Source organism: Lynx canadensis, chromosome C1 (genome assembly GCF_007474595.2).
Source record: "Lynx canadensis isolate LIC74 chromosome C1, mLynCan4.pri.v2, whole genome shotgun sequence".
Taxonomy (NCBI): domain Eukaryota; kingdom Metazoa; phylum Chordata; class Mammalia; order Carnivora; family Felidae; genus Lynx; species Lynx canadensis.
The window spans coordinates 103,909,704-103,928,717 of record NC_044310.1 but is presented as its reverse complement, the minus strand read 5'-3'; the positions used below and the strand labels follow the sequence as shown (position 1 = coordinate 103,928,717).

Below are 19,014 nucleotides of genomic sequence, written 5' to 3'. Positions count from 1 at the left end.
GCTCCTATCCCTTATCAAAAGGACACATGGGCAGACCAGTTAGCTGCAACTGACAATTCAAGAATTGCTGAGAATCTGAATTTAAAGGGCAGTGGAAATAGTTTAGACAGTTTTGTGGGGTTTATTTCAAATGGGAGCTACTTAACATAAGAATTCTCTCCTCCCCCACTGCTATTTTCTAACTTACAGGTTTTGTTACAATATTAAACCTGATCTCCTTTCCCTCAGGTTTTTTCCCCCCAGGTTGAGGAGGGTCATGCAATCATCCCAGCTCAATCCTCTGCTCTGCACCACACTCTCCTGCGGTTTCCAAATTGCTGTCTTCAAAGCCTCTTTTGTGCTTGGGTTTTTGGTCAGGGAATGGGGGAAGGAAGCAGAGGTAATTAAGCAGGCCAGATGTCTCTGGATATAATAAAAGCGTCGTCACCAGTGGTTAAACGCGACAGTTGGTAAGAACACAGCCGACCTAGCGAAGCTCAGACCTGAAGCCACGCCTGAAAGGGCGGAGCTGAGGCGGGGCTTGGGGGCGGAGCCGCAGCCTGAAACTGCGGAGGGGTGGGGCTGGGGGCGGAGTTTTAGCCTGAGCTCCGGTGGTACCTTCTGCTATAGAGTGGGTTGGAGCCGGAGGCGGGTTTGCTTTGGGAGGGCGAGGTTTGAGACCATGCCCAAGTTGCAGCCAAAGACTGCAGGTTTTTTGCTTTTGCAACGTCAGAGTAGGGCAGGGCCAGGGGCGGAGTTTTAAGGCCCCTCGGGTTCTCGTAGCTGATTGAACCCAGCGGGTCCTGGGGCGGGTCCTGGAACAGGTCCCACTCTGCTTTTGACAGCTCTCTCTTGCAGAGCCGCAGCCGAGTCCCGTGGGTTCGGGAACCTGTAGCCCCGTTCTCCGCGCGTCCCCGTCCCCCCGTGGCTCTGGCCCTGGCCATGAAGCGCATCTTCTCCTGCTCCAGCTCACAGGTGGCGGTAGGTGCCAAAATGTCCGGGAGGATGGGGCTGGGGTCCAAGCCCTGTGGTGACAGAAGTCCTGAGTCCCATCTTCATGCACCATCGCCTTTTCTCTTTATCGGTCTTTCCAGCTCTTCCACTCCCGCAATGCAGCCCGCCAGCCCTGCCTTCCCCAAGACCCTGGTCCTCTAGCCGCCGACTTGCCTTCCTAACGTCTGCCCTCCCCCAAGTTCCTTTCTCTTGGCCCTTTCTTGTCCTCCTAGCATGTACACCCCCAACTTCTAAGATATTTCCTGCAGCCCCTGCCCCTCCCTGAAGGCCGTGTCCACTTTTGCTCTCTCACAATACTGAACAGCAAGCATCTGCTCTATCCCCAGCCCCTGCTCAGCCCCAAGTTCCACTCTATGTCCCAAGTTTTGCCCCACAGCCCCATTTTCAGCCCTGGTCTGTCCTTACAACCCTGCCCTCTCATATGGCTCTATCCTTGCTGTTTCCTCTCGGCCCAACAAACTCCCAGGCCAGTGCCTTCCATTAGCCCTGCTTCAAAATCTTCTCTGTCCCTGCCTCCCATCTCCCCCTCCCCCCCTCCCCCCCCCCCCCCGGCCTCTTCCACTCCTGCTATCTCATCAGCACCAGTAGCTCTCCAACATCGCTCCAGACTTCTTTCCAATTGGTACTCCCACACCAGCAGCCTCCTCCTTGCCCCCTTCGGCTCCCTGCCCCTCTCTGCCCAATGGTTGTCAACCCTAGTTTTCCCCCTTTTGCCCCAACCTCCTTCTGCTTGCTCTCTGTGGGTTAATCTTGCAGTGCCCCAGCCTGGCAGGCACTGGTAGAGGAGACATACTTGTCTGGCAGCTCCCCAAGAAACTGGGTAAGTTGCCTGCAGAATCCACCCTGGCCAGCTCACTGCAGTGTCTGGTTATCAGACTGGTTCTTGGACCAGTCAAGACCTCCTGCCTGCTTCTCCCCAGAATCTTCCTTCATTCAGAACCCTTACTCAGTTGCTTAGGCCTTGTGCTCTCTGCTTCCTGGACTGAGTTGGGGAAAGGTGACCATAGGAGAGAGGGTATAGTGGATGCTCTCTGAGAGCTCCCAGTAGAAGTCACTCTATTCCCCATGTTCTCCCAGAAAACAACACGAGGCCGATTACAGAAGGTGGGGCACAGAGAGGACGTAGCTGCCTCTTCCCTGAAGATCTCTTATAGAGAGACCCCCTATCGGGGGATGGCATTTTCTGTGGAGATTGGGATTGGGGCTCATTTAGAAGTGAAGTAGCCAGCGACCTGTGGGAATATTACTTAGCCTAACCTGACTTAGTGGTGTCCCTCAGGAGCAAACATGAGAACAGCTCAGCTCGCTCTGCAAGGGCAAGCCACAGAAGCCTGGACGTGAGTGAGCTATGAGGCAAGAGTAGGAACTCTGTTGAGGCCTGTCCTTGTCCCACTTGTGATTGCTTCTCCCGTCATCTCCACACATGGATCAGCCAATCAAAATGCATTTACTGGCTGACTAGGATAGGTACCAGAAACTGAAGCTACTCAGATTCCGTCTTAATTGATAATGATTTTCTGATTCACACGGACTCTTCCCTAGTCACTGAAAGTCCTCCACATTGCCCTTCCCTTTCCGGTCTGTGCAGTCGGCCTGCTCCTTAGGAATGGGGAAATTATTTCATTTTTCCTGATTCTCCAATCCTTGGTCAGTGTCTCCTTTCCAAGGTGCTGGAGTAAGCAATGGATGGAATGTTGGAATTTGGAAACATCCCTCCCTCACGCCAGCTCTACAGATGTTTGGCTATGAAGAATTTCCACCCATTCTCGACTCTCTTTAGTGTCACAAGCTCATAGGAAGTGAATTGGGTGGATTTAGAACTACCTAGCTGGAAAGAAAACAGTTGCCTCGGTCAGGATGGATCACAAAAAGCTTAAAAAATAGGCCAGTGTCAGCTGCAAATTGTTTCCTCCTGAAACTTCCTCACCCTTATGATAAATTCCTCCACTCCTTGGGTGGCTAACCACTCTGAACATGTTTGTCAAAGAAACAATGCAACAAGCCTTCCTGGCCACTCCCAAAGCCTGGCTTCCAAGTCTCACCGGAGGATTGCCCCTGCCTGTCTCCACTCCCACCCCCGGGTCCAGGGCCAGATCCCCGCACCCTTAGATTGAGATCAGGAGCGAAGATCAGTGATCATTTTAAAGTTAATCTAAGTTATCCAGAATATAAAGAGCAAAACAAAGACACAAATAAAAACCTGACTCTTATGGTCTCATTTTATTTTAGTCTGATTGATAGATGATGCTTTTTGAGGGAGTCTTACCTATTAGCTTTCTCTGCCTATGTAGGAAGTAGACCAAAAAATAGCTTTCAACAGTTGGCACTGAATCAGCTTAGAGGAATGTCAATTGCATTTAAAAAAATTTTTTTTGAGAGTCAGCTCCTGCTTCCTCTAAGGCAGCCTTTCCATTTCCACGCACCTGTCCTACACACATAGCCAGTCTTTCTCTCTCTCCTGTTGGTGTGTCCCATCTCAGTAGGATGCTTATGGGTACACAGCCAGAGATAAGGTAAGGCCACAATTACTTGTACAAAGGCCCCTAATCTTGGTTACAGAAATACAAAGCTTATCCTTGTTTTTGAGTCTGCTGATTAATGTGGTGATTGCTTCCTTGAGGCTGTGATGGCAACCCAGTGCCTCTTGTCCAAGGAGCTGGGGTGAGCAGTGGACTGGATCTTGGAATATGGAAGCATCCTCTGTCCTTCATCCTAGTTCTACAGAGGTTTGGCCATGACGAATTTCCACCTATTCTAAATTCTTCTTAGGGTAACAAGATTATAGGAAACAAACAAGGTGGATTTAGGGGCGCTTGAGTGGCTCAGTTGGGCGTCTGAGTCTTGATCTTGGCTCAGGCCAAGGTCTCATGGTTCGTGGGTTCAAGCACTGGGTCGGGCTCTGCGCTATCAGTGCAGAGCCTGCTTGGGATCCCCTCTCTCTCCCTTTCTCTGCCTCTCTCTGTCCCAGAATAAATAAAACTTTAAAAATATATATATTTAAAAAATCAGGTGGATTTAGAGCTCTCTAGTGGAAAGAAACGTGTCTATGTTGCTAAGACCCACCTTCACCATCTCTACAGCCTGGCTCTTAGGCATTGGCTGATATGAGCAAGATCCCTACCTCCCGTTCCCCTGTATGGAGAATTCTGAACCCAGAATTTCTGGCACATCCAAAATGTGCCCAGCAAGGCTAGGAAGGATGGGGATTGGAACTAGCATTTATTGTGCACCCACTATGTGGCATAGTGCTAGGTGCTTTATAGCACATTATATCACTTGGAAGCTGAGGTTCAGAGAAGTCGTTACATGCCTAAATTCACAAGGACAGAACGTGTTAGAATCAGGATTTTAAGCGGAGGACTTCAGATTGAGATCAGCTGATGGCAGTGTCCTGCGGTGGAGGCGTAATTCTAACTTTCTGCTTTTTCTGGCTGTAACTCGTCCTCAAGGGACATTGGATAACATGTTCCTACATCCCAGAGTCTGTTGGTATATGGAGCAGACACTGTGTTTATTTTGCCCTTGGAGACTTAACCTGTTTGGAGACTCTTCTCTGTGCAGGGAGTAGCGTCTGAGGGTGGGTGGCTTTGCCCCGGAGGCCGCCTTAGACTGCGTACATGGAAATAAGTAAACCCTCTTCCACAGTAGTGTGTGTGGTCTGGTGGTGAGGACCAGCATTGGGCGTCAGGTGGCCTGGGTTGTGATCTCAATTTCACCACTAGTTTGTGGTGTGACCCTGGACAGTTATCCAGCGACAGTGTGCTTGAGTTTCTTCTGCTGTCAGATCAAATAATTTCAGCCCTGCCTGCTTTCCAGGGATGTTGAGAGGCTAATTGAAACAGCACTTGAAAAAGACTGTATGGAGTCACAAGGGCTGTACTAGCCTGAGATCACTCTTAAGGCGTGGGCGTTTCAAATCTCTCCTGCTTTTGCAACATAGTTTGCCCTGGCTATGAAAATAGTATCCCAAAATGAGTTATTGGGCTGCCGTAGACCCTATTTTTTTCCACCTCCTCCCAAAGCCTCTTTCTTGTTGCGATTACATCTCATAAAATGTAATGTATCACCCCCCAGCCCCTCCCACTTCCTGTTTGGTTAGAAGAATACATACGCTCGCTCGTAGGGTTCTTTACAGGTTACAAAGAGATTTTATATACCTCATATGAGGTTAGCTCATTTAATGCTCACAGCGTGATGAGGTAGTAATTATTTCCCACACGTTATAGATGGGGAAACAGAGGTGTTCCGTCGCTTGTTCTGGGTCCCAGAGATGAGAAAGTGGCCGAACCAGGCCCTGAACTCGGGCCTGCTGACAAAATGTGCATCCAGGACCCTTTTCACCATAGCCCGGATGTTTGCATCCCTTCCCCTCTCTGGATCCAATCAGGCTGTTCTGTGCTCTCAGCCCTGGGTGTTTCCACACAGCTCTCTCTCCTTCACGCCCTGCCATACCTCAATTATTGTAATTACCCTGCCACCTGCAAAAGTCAAGCGGGAATGATGGAACAATGCATGCAGGTGTGGCTGTTGCCAGGGACAGCTGCTCCCTGCCAGGGTGAAGAGGAGGGAGGCCTGGGGAGGGAGGGGGACGGGAGCTGCCTCCTCAAGCCTAGCTAGAGACCTATCTTTGCCTTTGGGTGGCTGTGCCATGGAAGGGGACGGAAAGGGCATAGAAATGAGATGGGAAAACAGAAACTCTGCTTCCCCTCCCAGGTTGGGGGCCCAAAGCCGAGGGGTAGAGATGGCATGTATGGCTGGGTATTTGGACTCCTAGCCGTGGTGTAAAGCTAGGTGCCTTGGCATCGCAGAAATCTGAGGACAAGAAGCAAAGCAGCGTGGGGAGATGAGCGGTAACATGAGCCCAACTGGGAGTGGTTGGTGTGGTTCAGTTTGCTCGGGCAAGACCTGGAGAGCCAAAGGGAAAGTCGTCGTGGCTAGGATCGCTCTGAGCTTGTGCACCTGACAGCAATAATCACATATGATGATTTAAAAAAAAAAAAAAAAGACATCTGAAATACTCTGCATCCAGTACTCGAACATGACCGTAAACCCAGTAGTCTACAGGGCCGACAATAACCAGCAGTGGTTTCTCAGTACAGCACGGAATGATCTAGGCTGAGGGACTTGTGGCATGTTGGAAGGACCTCGGCAATGTCTCTCTTCTGTTGCCTGTCATCCTTCTTTCCTTTTTCCACTCCAACCCCACCCCCTTTGTTCGCACCATTTGTGGCCCTGGACCAGGTGGAGAAATGGAACCGCCGTGACCAGAAGCTGCTGGAGGCAGTGCAGCGGGGGGATGTGGGACGCGTGGCCTCCCTGGCCTCGAGGAAGTCGGCCCGACCCACCAAGCTGAACTCGAGTGGCCAGTCCTCGTGAGTAGCCCCTCCCAAGCACCCTCCCTCCCCTTGATATGTGGTTCCCTTTGAAAGTCCTAAACCCCAAGATCAGGTAGGACCAGGGAGTGCCTACAGCCTCAGAGCCCTTTTTGTCTTAATTGGAAAGCGTATTGGTCAGGGTTTGCTATGGATCGAGTGCTACACATGGTGAGAGAAGAAGCTGTCCTGAGTCCAATCTCACAACCCAGGTTGACAAAACTGGCAAAAAACAAAACAAAAAAACCAGACAGGAAGCCCATGAAACAAACAGAAAACGGTGTATTTCTAACAACAACGTTTATTTATTGCAAGGGTAGGAGGGTGTGTAAGCTTGAGCCATTAGGAACCAAGTGGTAGCCATGAGCATCACATAGCTAGACAGAGTGATCCGGACAGGAGGGACATTATCCCTGTCTCTGCCCAAGTGAGCCTTCGAATGTCCAGTCCGCTGCTCTGCTCTCTGGCTGCCTTGCTCTAGGACAGTCCCAGTCTGTAAAGGGTCATGTGGTCAGAGCAACAGGTGGTTAGCTATGCGCTCCCTGGACACCCCTGCAAAAGTCTAGGTTGCTTGAGACCTGTAGCTCTTACTTCTGTCTTTGTTTCCCAGCCTCCTCTGGCTTTATGACAGTTAAGCCACATAGCCTTTTCCTCAGAAAGTCAGGCTCGGGGAACTCCCCTGTCTGTTGTGGGGATTGGCTCTGGGGGTGAAGGACCTCCCGCATCCCTCATCTACTGGTCCCTTCATCCTTCTGTCCCTTGGCCTTGATTCTGGCAGGTTTCATCTGGCAGCCTCCAAAGGCCTGACAGAATGTCTGACTATCCTGCTGGCAAATGGAGCTGACATCAACAGCAAAAACGAGGATGGTGAGTTAGACCATGCACTGGGCCAAGCTGTTGGCCTCTCCTTTTACAGCAGCAGTGGCGGGGGGTGGGGGGGGACACCAACTGCCGGAAGTTCTAACTGTGGCCCCCACATCTTCCTCACCGGCTCTGGCCAGCATCCTTCCAGGGGCTCCCCTCTCTGCAAACCCTTCTCTGGGTTTACCTCACCCCTACTCCTACCTCTGCCAGGTACCAGGCACTGGGGGAACAGGAATTTCTGGCCCCATGGGGCTGAGAGCTTGCTTCTCTCTCTAATCTCCCCCTGATTATCTGTGCGTCTCTTGCCTTCCCTCCCTGTGAGTCATCGGCTTGCATGGGGCCACCCGCCCTCCATCTCCCCTTCTTTCTCTTTCCAGGAAGCACTGCCCTGCACTTGGCCACCATCTCCTGCCAGCCACAATGTGTCAAAGTCCTGCTGCACGTAACAGAAATCTCTTGATACTACTTGTGGGAAGGGAGGAAGTGGGCCTAGAATCTTCTAACTTTGTCTTATAGTCACAAGCAACATTTGGTCAAATGGACCCCTCTCATCCCCCTCTCATCAGCAAGAGAGCTGATAATCACGTATTCATTAATTCACAAACTTTTATGTAACTCCTACTATGTGCGGACACCATGCTTCATGCTGCCCTTGAGGGCCGGTCATAGAGCTGTGTTCCCAGGGACTGCCTGCCCGTCATTCACATGCCATTGGCAGAGCCCCTGCGGAGGCCAACTGATGAGTGGCTGGGCAGGTGGCCGGAGGACAGAGGTGTTCACATCCACCCCAAATTCTACCATCTGTTTTTAAGGAGCTTGCAGGCTAGGAGCACTAAGACAGATACATAGGTGAAACGACATGCAGACAATCTAGAAATTGGTCTCCAAAAGGCACAGTTCAACAGGCCACGGGGCAAATGGCTCTTCTGCTTTTGTTCTTCCTGGCCCTTTCCAAGTTCCCCGATTATGATCCTAAAGTCCCAGGCATGGACCCAGGTGTCATTTTCCCTAATGTGCTTCTTTGCCTATAATCTGATTTTTCTTGGGCCTTAGGTTTAGGACCCAGGGCTGAATTTCAAGGCTGCTTATCATCCACCAGGGGTGGATTGGGCTTGCCTAGTAGTTGGCCAGAGCCACGGTCCTCCTTCCCCTCCCCATAGTACTATGGAAGCTGGTGCCCTAAGAGGGGGTATGTGATAAGAGTGGACCCGCCATGCCCCATGCTGCTCTCCTTTGTGGCTGTTTGCAGCATGGTGCCAACGAAGATGCTGTGGATGCAGAAAATCGTAGTCCGCTGCACTGGGCAGGTATGTGCCAGGGGACCGGTGGGAAATGGGGTGGCTGCAGGGACCAGTGGGTGGAAGGGGAGGGAAGACAACATTTGGGGAGCAGGGCAGGCCAGGGCTGACTGCTGAAATGGTTGGCGGTGATGTTGGGTCATAGTCTGACTAGGTGTCTTTCCTGCTTCTTCTTAACCCAACCATCCCTCCCCCAGCCTCCTCTGGCTGTGCCTCAAGTGTTCTCCTGCTGTGTGACCACGAAGCCTTCCTGAACGTCCCAGATAATGTGAGTGTCCGCTGGGCGGTGACCTTCGCAGGGAGGCTGCTACTCTCCCTCCCTCTCTCTCTCTCTCTCTCAGAGCTTGACTGGCTCAGCTCCATGACTGCGGCTGCACACACCTCCTCTTCCTTCTCCCTCTGCTCCTCCTCCTCTTCTTCATGGAGAGGTTAGGCCTTATCTCCTGGAGGACTTCTCACCCTTCAGAAAGGAGTATTCAGCCCCTGGATCTGGGCTTTTTTCTGGAGAGGTGTCGGGAGAGGGCAGTTGGTAGAATTGTCAAGCCCCTGGCTCCCCCTGGATCCTCATGAACTCCCCTCCCTTCCCACAATCTGTGCAGGACGGACGTACACCCCTGATGATCGCATCGCTGGGTGGCCATGCAGCTATCTGCTCACAGCTACTGCAGAGAGGTGCCCAGGTTAATGTCACGGACAAGGATGCCAAGTGAGCCTTCCCCACCCGCCTTCCCAAATCCAGACATTGACCGCTCTAGAAAGGAGCCCCTGGGCAAAGTGTGTGTATGTGTGTGTGTGTGTGTGCGCGCGCGCACGCGTGTCTGTGTGTCTGTGTTTTGGGGAAGAAGGAAGACTAGTCTCTGTTTTCTTGGGAACCTCCTTCCTTCTGAGCAGTTGCTCAGAAGGCACAGATGACTTCCTGGCACAGATGACTCCGGGAGTGGAATCAATGCTTCTGGGTTCATTTGCTTAATTTACTGGTTTTCAAACTATCTTCTAAGCAATGGGATCCTTTTGCCAATAAAGAAGTCACGCAGCACCTCAATATAGAAAGTAGATGAACACAGAGCCCTTCAAATTGGCCCCCGGCTTTCTGATGCTGCACCTCCAAGGAACGGCATTTGAACAGTTCTGGTCTGCTCGAACGCTTTGTCATTGGCTGGCACTGGTCTGTGGTTCTCCTTGCTGCACCGAGTGAGATCTGACTCTGAGCGGAATTTCTGGAACCAGGACTCCTGGATTCCCTGGGGAAGGCCTATGCCCAGATCTGTCCCAACCCACAGGTCGGCTCTGATCCTGGCCTGTGAGAAAGGCAGCGCGGAGGTGGCCGAGCTGCTCCTGAGCCACGGGGCAGACGCAGGGGCGGTGGACAACGAGGGGCATGACGCTCTGCATTATGCTGTACGCTCGGAGGACAGGGAGCTCTGGAGGCTGCTCCGGCAGGCCCTGCTCCGGCAGGGGCGGCAGGGAGGTAAGGCAGGTTCCCTTCCGTAACTTCGAAGTTCTCCTGGATAGCCTTAGAATCCCAGAAGCTTCTTAGAATGCCGTTTGTTCCTGGACAAAGAATCCCTCTATCGTCACTAGCTAGTGGAATGTTGATTTACTTATTGCTGCTACTTGTGAAATGAGCCCAAATTCTCAAAAGCATGGTCACAAAGTCCCTTCATGCAGCCTTGTCTCACTGAAGGCAATTCTGCCTGGTACTATCGCTAGCATTTATGGGTTGTGATCGTAAATCTATTCGTGAGATTTGATGGTCAGTCTCCGTCTCCCCCACTAGGCCGGCCACTGGCTGTTTTGCTCACCAGTGAGGTCCTGGTGCCTGCAACCGTGCCTGACACAGTGCCCAATAAATAAGTGAGCAGACAAAATGAATGAGCTGGCCCATCTCTGGGATGGTGAACTGAAGATGCTAGATAGTCAGGGACCCTTTCAACGGGGGTGGCTCCTGGCACCATGAAGACATGTGTGGGAAGGTTATTGCATCGAGGGACTGTTCCTCTCAGAAAAAGTCTGAAGATAAAGTGTGGGCTGGAAGAGGACCTATCTCTGCTCTCATCTCCCCCCCTGCTTTTTTGTATAGGTCAGGGGCTTGCTCAACATCTGGATCTTACATCCCAGGTAAGACCCTAAGTGCCTTTTGCCTCTGACCCTCCCCTCCCCATCTCCCTCCTCAGGCTATCTCACTGGGATATCTCCCAGGGAGTGGTCTTCGGGGCATCAAGACAGTCTAAGAGAGGAAAGGCCGTCCGGGGGCTGGGCTAGCTGCCCGACTTCACTATTCCTTTTTTTTTTTTTTTCCAACGTTTATTTGTTTTTGGGACAGAGAGAGACAGAGCATGAATGGGGGAGGGGCAGAGAGAGAGGGAGACACAGAATCGGAAACAGGCTCCAGGCTCTGAGCCATCAGCCCAGAGCCTGACGCGGGGCTCGAACTCACGGACCGCGAGATCGTGACCTGGCTGAAGTCGGACGCTTAACCGACTGTGCCACCCAGGCGCCCCCCATTATTCCTTTTTTTATGTAGGCCTCCCCATCAGAGTCTCTGGTGGGTTCTCCACCCCAGAGCCCGTGGAGAGCGGAGCCCGAGGAAGAGGAAGACCCATGCCCGGAGGAGTGGAGGCGGAAGTATGAAGAGGAGCAGAGGAAGGTTTCTCAGTTGGAGCAGGAGCTGGTGCGAAAGACGGAAGAGAGCGAGGCTCGGGCTGCAGCCTGCCTGGGCCTGGAGAACGGGATTCGAGAGCAGGTGCAGGAGCTGGGGCTTCTCCTATCACCACAGCCTTGGACTCCAGGAGGGCAGGGCTCTAGTCTCCGGCCTGGAGGAGATGGCATGGAGCAGGGTTGTCCCCTGGACCTTCTGGCCGAGCGCATTCAAGAACTAAAGAAGCAGCAGCAGGCAGCAGCTGCAGCTGCAGCCAAACGGGCGTTAGCTTCTAAGAAAGCAGAGGATTTGGTCTCGGGGGAGGTCCTGTATGAAGCCCCTGGAGGGGCCCAACCGGAAGAGCAGGGGCCACCCCAGAGCCCCAGGTCTGAGACCATTGGGAAAGCCACAGGACAGCAGCTGACCACCGGCGGTGGACAGGCCCTTGGCCCTGATCACACCGACAAGCCACGTGCTGGCCAGAAAGAGGGGCCCCGGGCCCCAGGGGCTGAACCAGCAGGCACCGCGGCTGCACCAGTGGGCCCCGGAGACGTGAACCAGCTCCTGCTACAACTGAGGGAGGAGCTGGCCGCGGTGTGGCGAGAAAAGGATGCCGCCCGAGGGGCTTTGTCAAGGCCGGTCCTGGAGGGAGCTCTGGGGACACCCCGGGCCGAGGCTGCGGCGGCTGCCTGGGAGAAGATGGAGGCCAGGCTGGAGCAGGTGCTGGTGAGGCTGGACAGGGCCAAGGCGGGATTACCCGTGAGCCCTGACGCCGCTTCCCGGCCCAGAGAGGGAGCCCTGCACGCCGGCCCAGAGACCACCTCCGAAGAGAATGAAGGGGGGCGGCCAGGGGCTCCTGGGGCTCGCGGAGAGCCTCTAGGGGCCCCCGCAAGGGGACAGGTGCCTGGAGGAGGTCCGGCCAAGGGACGGTTGGAGAAGGAGGTGGCGGCCCTGCGGCTGAGCAACAGTAACCTGCTGGGGGAGCTGGGGCAGCTGGGGCAGGAGAGGCAGCGGCTGCAGGGGGAGCCGCAGTCCCTGAGCCAGCGTCTGCAGCGGGATTTCGTCCCCAAGCCGGAGGCGCAGGACCAGCTGCGGCAGTTGCGGCGCAGCGTGGGGCTGCTGACAGATGAACTGGCCGCGGAGAAGGAGGCCACCGAGCAGCTGCGGCAGCGCCTGGCCTCCCAGAGCAGTGGCCTCCGCGGGCTGTGGGACGACCTGCCGCCGGACGTGGTGGGCAGGGGCGTCGCGGGGCGCACGGCGGCCGAACCCCTGGAGGAGCTGCGGGCCTGCATCCGCGCCCTGGCCGACGGGCACCGCGAGGCCCAAGACTCACTGGCCCGGCTGGAGCAGGAAAACCGGCGGCTGCGCGGGTCCCCCGGCCCCCGCGGGGAGCCACCCGGCACCTTCTCACAGGGCCCAGTCTCCCCCCAGGTGGCCGCTCTGGAGCAGGACCTGGGGAAGCTGGAGGAGGAGCTGCGGGCCGTCCAGGCCACGATGAGCGGGAAGAGCCAGGAGATCGGGACGCTGAAGAAGCTGCTGTACCAGGCCACTGAGGAGGTGGCCGAGCTGCGGGCCCGTGAGGCCGCCAGCCTGCGGCAGCACGAGAAAACGCGGGGCTCGCTGGTGGCCCAGGCCCAGGCTTGGGGCCAGGAGCTGAAGGCCCTCCTGGAGAAGTATAACACGGCGTGCCGGGAGATGGGCCGGCTGCGCGAGGCCGCGGCCGAGGAGCGGCGCCGCAGCGGGGACCTGGCGGCGCGGGCCGCGGAGCAGGAGCGCCAGGCCGCCGAGCTGCGCGGGCGCTCCCAGCAGTTTGAGAAGACGGCCGAGGTGCTCAGGGACAAGGTGGAGCATCTCATCGGGGCCTGCCGGGACAAGGAGGCCAAGGTGAGCGGGGCGAAGCAGCCATCGGGGAAGGTGTCCGTGCGGCTCAGGGTTCGCCGACACGCACCAGCCTTGGTTTAGTCAGTTTCATACCGCTGAACCGAACTCCCATCATCTGCAAGGACCACGCTGTGTTCTCCGGGCTCTCGGGGATTTGGGGTTGAGATTGGAGGTAAGGTTAAGGTATAGATAAAAGAGAGGAGGGGGCTTAGGTATTCGAATGTGGGACTCGGGGTTAGAAGCAGGGCGGCCAGGCCAGAGCTAGCCCAGGCCCTGGACTGCTAAGGTTTGTTAGCACGGGTCTCTTCAACAGTGTAGATGCTGTATCAGCCCAGCAAGAGGCCTGAGGTCCGTCGGGGTGGGTTGCTGTGGTTTTGCTGGGGTTCGGAGGAGGTGACTCAGGGGCCGATGGGTTTAGAAGAGTAGGCTAGCCTGGAACACCTCCCTCTCCCCTTTCCACTTCAGTCCCAACGAGTTCTACCTAAGATTGCCATCAACAGGGAGAGCCCCCATGCAAATTAAAAAGTTTGAAAACCCCCGTGTTAGAAACCGGAGTTTCCCAGCGACTACTCCAATAGTCAGTGTCAAATCTCCATGTTTCTAGGAGATGTGTTTGAGGAATCCGAAAAAATCAATTTAGAAATGGATGTAGTGATTTTAGAACTGCCTATGAAATGAATGAGATCAGTTGTCTTATTAAAGGTTGTGTGTCTGGTCAAAGGTAGAGTGATTTAAAAATATAGGGCGTATATGTTTTTTGGAACGTAGAGTGCATACCAAGAGAAGGACTATTACGCAGAATAGGAATCAGTGTGGGTGGGGCTAAGTAAAGAAAGGAGGAATTTTGTGTTGGTGTTGAAGGAGAAGATGCATGTAGACAAACGTGCAAAAGAAAATTGTGGGGTCTGGCATCGTCTGGATTTGAATTTTAGCTTCAAAACTTACTGCTTGATCTTGGGTGAGTTATCTGAACCTCTAAGTCTCTTATCTAGGCCTCATCTATAATCTCCTCTATGATATGGGGACAATAACAGGGTTTTCATGAGCATTACATTAATAAGATACTATATTTAAAATACTCAAAACAACTTTTGGTAAATGGTAAGCATTCAGTAAATAAAATCGAGCTATGTTTAGTGTCCCTACTACTGCCGTTTCTATTACCGCTGGTTACCATTAACCAAGTTTGTGCCTCAGCCTCACAAACCACAAAAACAAAACTCACTTCTATTTCCCTCGGTGGTCAGCAGCCACGAGTAGATCAGGATTCGGTACAGAGTGGAGAGCACCAACAATGAATTCAAAGAGATCTTGGTTCAAATCATTATTTCGTTACCTATTAGCTGTATGATCTTGACAAATTACTTAACTTGGTCTCCTTATCTACAAAATGTGAATAGTCACACTTCTCTCAGAGAAGTCTTGCTCTTCTTGGGACAGAAGAAGAGCTGTTTTGGGTATGAATTGAGACAATGCGTGTAAAATTTCCGGCACATATTCTATACCCAATAAAAGAAAGCTGACCTTGACCCTGGGTGGTGTCAGGGTGGGAAGTGACTTGGGCCTCATTGGTCCCCTTTCTTTCCTTCTGGCCTCAGATCAAGGAATTGTTTTATTAACATTTATTTATTTTTTGAGAGTCAGAGAGAGACAAAGCACAAACAGGGGAGGTGCAGAGAGAGGGAGACACACAATTAGAAGCAGGCTCCAGGCTCTGAGGAAGCGGTTAGCACAGAGCCCGATGCAGGGCTCAAATCCATGAACCGTGAGATCATGACCCTAGCCAAAGTCGGTTGCCCAACCGACTGAGCCACCCAGGCGCCCCTTTAAAAGTTTTTTTTTTTAAATTAACCTTTATTTATTAGATCAAGGAATTGTTGAAGAAGCTGGAACAGCTTTCAGAGGAGGTCTTGGCAGTGCGGGGAGAAAACGCTCGCCTTGCCTTGCAGCTGCAGGTATGTTTTGGCCCTCAGGGAAATGGACACCACTAGGGAAGAGGGTGGGTGGCCCATGGCAGTGAGGTATGCGTGGGAGAGATTCTGGGAATTGCAGAGGCCTGGCCAGGTGGGGGTCCAGGTTGGGCCACTGATGGGCTGAGGGAGACCACGTGGCACAGCTAACCACTTCATTCTGTTGTTCCTCATGCTGTGGGGAGGGAGGGTGGTGGTGACATGTCAGGGTGGGTGTGCTGGGGTGTGGGGTGGGTGCATAATCTCTCACCGGTGCTCACTCCCAGGATTCCCAGAAGAACCATGAAGAGATCATCTCCGCCTATAGGAAGCACCTGCTGAATGCCGCTCAGGTGAGCCCGGGAGGGTCTAGGGACAGAGAGTTGGGCAGGGGGCATTGCATTTGGGGTCCCTCCTCCTACCTGCACATACCTGTCATTTGTGTAAAGCTGGATTTTGTTTGTTTGTTTATGTTTATTTATTTATTTTGAGGGGAGGGTGCAGAGAGAGAGAGAGAGAGAGAGAGAGAGAGGGAGAATCCCAAGCAGGTTCCACTGTTCAGCGTGGAGCCCGACACAGGACTGGATCTCACGAATATGAGATCGTGACCTGAGCCAGTATCAGGAGTTGGCTGCTTAGCCAACTGAGCCACCCAGGCGCCCCAGAAAGCTGGACTTTAGATGTTTCAGTGCCAGGTCTCCGGATCTCATTAGGCAGATCAAGAGTGGTTGTGCATGGATGTGAGGGGGGAGAGGCGTTTGCCTTTCCTCGTCAATTCTCTGATCTACTGCAAGGCCTTTTCCTGTCCCTTATGCCCTTTCTCAGTTTCATCCTGAGCCAAATTATCCCCCACCAAGGAGGAGAGGTGGGTGGCTTGCTCCTTGCTTCGGAAGAATAACAACTACAAAGAATCGAACATTTGTTGTGCTCTGCTTTATAATCATAGTTTTTAACCCTCATAGGAGTCCCGGAAAGTAGATATCATTATCTCCTTGGAAAGACAAGGAAACAGCTGTAGAGAAGTCACATACTATAAAGCAGGGGACATAGTAAAACAGCATTCGACTAAAGCACAGAACGATTCCTTATCTGTCTCTCCCCATTTTCTGTTATTCATCTCCTTTTCTTTCCTTCCTGTCACTTATAGGGTTACATGGAACAAGAGGTGTATAATATTCTGCTGCGAATCCTCAGCATACAGGAAGAGTGAGGCAGCCGGGGCCCTGAGGGGTGTGCGATTTCTCCTGATTTCTCTGTTGTGAGTTGTGGGTCAAGGGTGATGGGGGAAGCAGCCTGGAGAAAGGACTTGGGAAAGAAAAGAGAGGGAATTGGAGTCTCCTTTTGCCCCATGTGGTGGTGGCTGACATTAGGGAGCCCTGTGGGGTGTAGATCATTTGAAGCGAGGTCAGTTGAGAGGACACAATCTGCGGAATCACTGGGTAGAGGCGGGAGGCAGGGGGCAAGTAGACTGAAGGGGACCAACGTGGGATGGGGACCGAGACTTGTTGAGTAGCTCTCCTAAGGCCCCGGGCTAGAGACGCCAGGGAAAGGCAGCCGCGATGGCAGAGTGGCAGGGTGGGACTCTGTGAACCCCAGAATCTCTCCTTCACCTGCACATCATTCATTCAGAGGGTAGTCACCCCAGCTCTTCCTGCTGCCATCGTGCATCTTCTCCGGTCCAGGTAGATGACGTCCCTTTTAGCATCTTGGCGTGGGTGGGAGGAGGCTGAGGAGGTGGAAATGTGTGCATTTCACTCCTGAATTTCTTCTTTCAGGGAGTAAGAGCATCCCTGGCTTCCAGAGGCTCCATCAGGCTTTGGAGGGTGGGGCCAGGCATGGGGATGGCATGGGTGGGGCTCCACCTGACACTGTGGACCCCAGACCTGAGAACCTGAAGCCTGGAGTCGGCATGAGACCAGAGGAGATGCACGGAGGCCAGCTCTATGGAAAATAAAGCAGGAGGCGGTGTGGTGTTGGGTGTCCCTGCTTTCTCTGTTCAAAGGCGAGTGGGAGAAGGAAACTTTTTTTAAAAATCACAAATGGCCCCCAATTATGATCCATAGTAAGAAATACACTACATCGTGGTGCATCTAACCTGAAATAGTATTTACCCTTACTATTTTCTTTCTAGGATGTTCTCTGCTGTTATTCTCCACTGAAAAAAATATTGCTCAAAATACGTCCATCCGCCCATGGGTCAAGACCCACAGGTTGAAAAATAGCACTCTGTGAAAATGGAGATCGACACTCTTTCTCTTTCTCAAATCTGTCTCTAATCTTTTTTCTCTATCTTGTGATTCCTGCGTCCACTATCTTTTTTTAAGGAGGAGAGACCGAGAGACCTGGAGTTTCTTCAAGATGTAGGATCTAAACTATTTGATGGTGTGTCAAACCGGGCTTCTAGATCTGAGGCACAGGGCTCACATGGTCCGTGTTCTTTGCCCAGGTACCAAGAGGGGTTAAAAGTCTGATTCCTGGGGAAGGGAGGAAGGGATACACAGAGCTGGCTTCTTCCCTCCAGTTCTGTTCTCAGACTGAAAACCGTGGATCTCTCTTGGCCACTTCCCGTGGGTCTCCTCCCCTTCGTGTCCCTCCACCAGCCAGACTGCTAGGTGTGGGAGAGGCAGCAAATTCCTCCCCAATCTGGAACTGCGTTTGGCCCCCTCCTTGGTCCTTCTCCCAGCCTACCCCCTGCTGGGTTAGGCTGGGTGGGAGGCCACGGTTTGGCAGTAAACAGCCTGCCTGGGTTGAGAGGAGAGTGTGGAGGGGCTGCTTCGAAGACAGGGGCCCACAGGGCCTGGCTCCAGGGTTTGGGCCAGAAGAGAGCAGCGGGGTGTAGATCACATCCTAGAGAGGATGAGGGTCAGCTTTAGGATTTGTGCAAATGGGCACAGGACTGCTTTTGGGTGTGAAGAATGGAGACCGGAGGGGTTGATGGAGAAAGAGAGGGTACAGCTGCCAGAGGAAGAGCATCTGAAAGATTGAGTCCTTTCCATTAAGGGGAACAGAACCTCTCTTTTCTTTGAGTTACCAAAGAATCTCAAAGGACTGTTACAATCATTATTTATGGAGTGCAGGGTGGGAAGAATGAAGAAACTGTTGAGAGAGAGGGGTCCAGACAGGGGGAGATGGTTTGGCTAAGTTCAAGTATGAGTCAGGAAGCAGCTTCGGTAATGGGAGCTGATCCCAGGATGGCTGAGTTAGGGGAATGGTCAGTGATATGCTAACACAGGATGGAATGTTTCCAGCCCCTGGTCTTCCCAAATGGTGTCCCTCTGTACAACCCCATAAACTCTTACCCCAACGACCCCAGGCCCTGAAGTTTTCCTTGATTTCAAAAATAAATCTTTCTTTCCCAAAGTAACTCTAGTCCTAAGTTTGTCCCTATCCCTCCTAGGCTGTCTGCTGAATGGGGCTTAGGTAGGGACTTCTTACTCTTTTTGCATCCCCCTTCTTCAGGCGTCAGATGTAGGGGTATATGGGTGAGAGTAGGTGAAGCTTGGTTGCCACGATAGGGTCAGACTATTTCTTTGAATGCCTTCCGTCTGGAACTTGGTCTGGATTTGTAGTCTCCCTCCTCTGTCTGATAACATTAGTTCATGAAACTGACATTGAACGAGTCTACTACGGGCCAGGCTCAGAATAGAGTGAACATCTCAGAAAAGATTCTTGTCCTTACTGAGCTGGCATACAGGATCAAAATCAGGCATCCTGGTTCCTACTTTTCAGTTGTCCTGTAGGGATGCTGGAACTTCCAACCTCAAATTAACTATTTAAAAAAATTTTTTTTAACGTTTATTATTTTCTTTTTGAGAGAGAGAAAGAGAGACAGAGTGTGAGTGGGGGAGGGGCAGAGAGAGAGGGAGACACAGATCAGAGGCCGGCTTAACCGACCGAGCCATCCAGGTGTCCCTCAAATTAACTATTAAAGGAGATTCCTTCTTTAGGAAACCATTAGGATTCAAGGTACGGTTGAGTTTCTTTTTTTTCTTTTACATTTTTACAGCTTTAATGAGTTA

General features: G+C 52.6%; 1 protein-coding gene across 1 annotated transcript; it reads left to right on the top strand.

Moving 5' to 3' along the window:
• The first annotated feature begins 817 nt into the window (after positions 1-817).
• ANKRD35 (ankyrin repeat domain 35) lies at positions 818-18,490 on the top strand. The gene is made up of 14 exons (XM_030328018.1): positions 818-960; positions 6,235-6,365; positions 7,144-7,232; positions 7,607-7,671; positions 8,479-8,536; positions 8,725-8,795; positions 9,127-9,233; positions 9,808-9,995; positions 10,608-10,645; positions 11,052-13,049; positions 14,912-15,001; positions 15,283-15,348; positions 16,143-16,253; positions 17,127-18,490. Exons 1-13 carry the CDS (start codon positions 922-924, stop codon positions 16,203-16,205), a joined length of 3,003 nt encoding a protein of 1,000 aa, XP_030183878.1. The 5' UTR covers positions 818-921; the 3' UTR covers positions 16,206-16,253; positions 17,127-18,490.
• Positions 18,491-19,014: the final 524 nt, after the last annotated feature.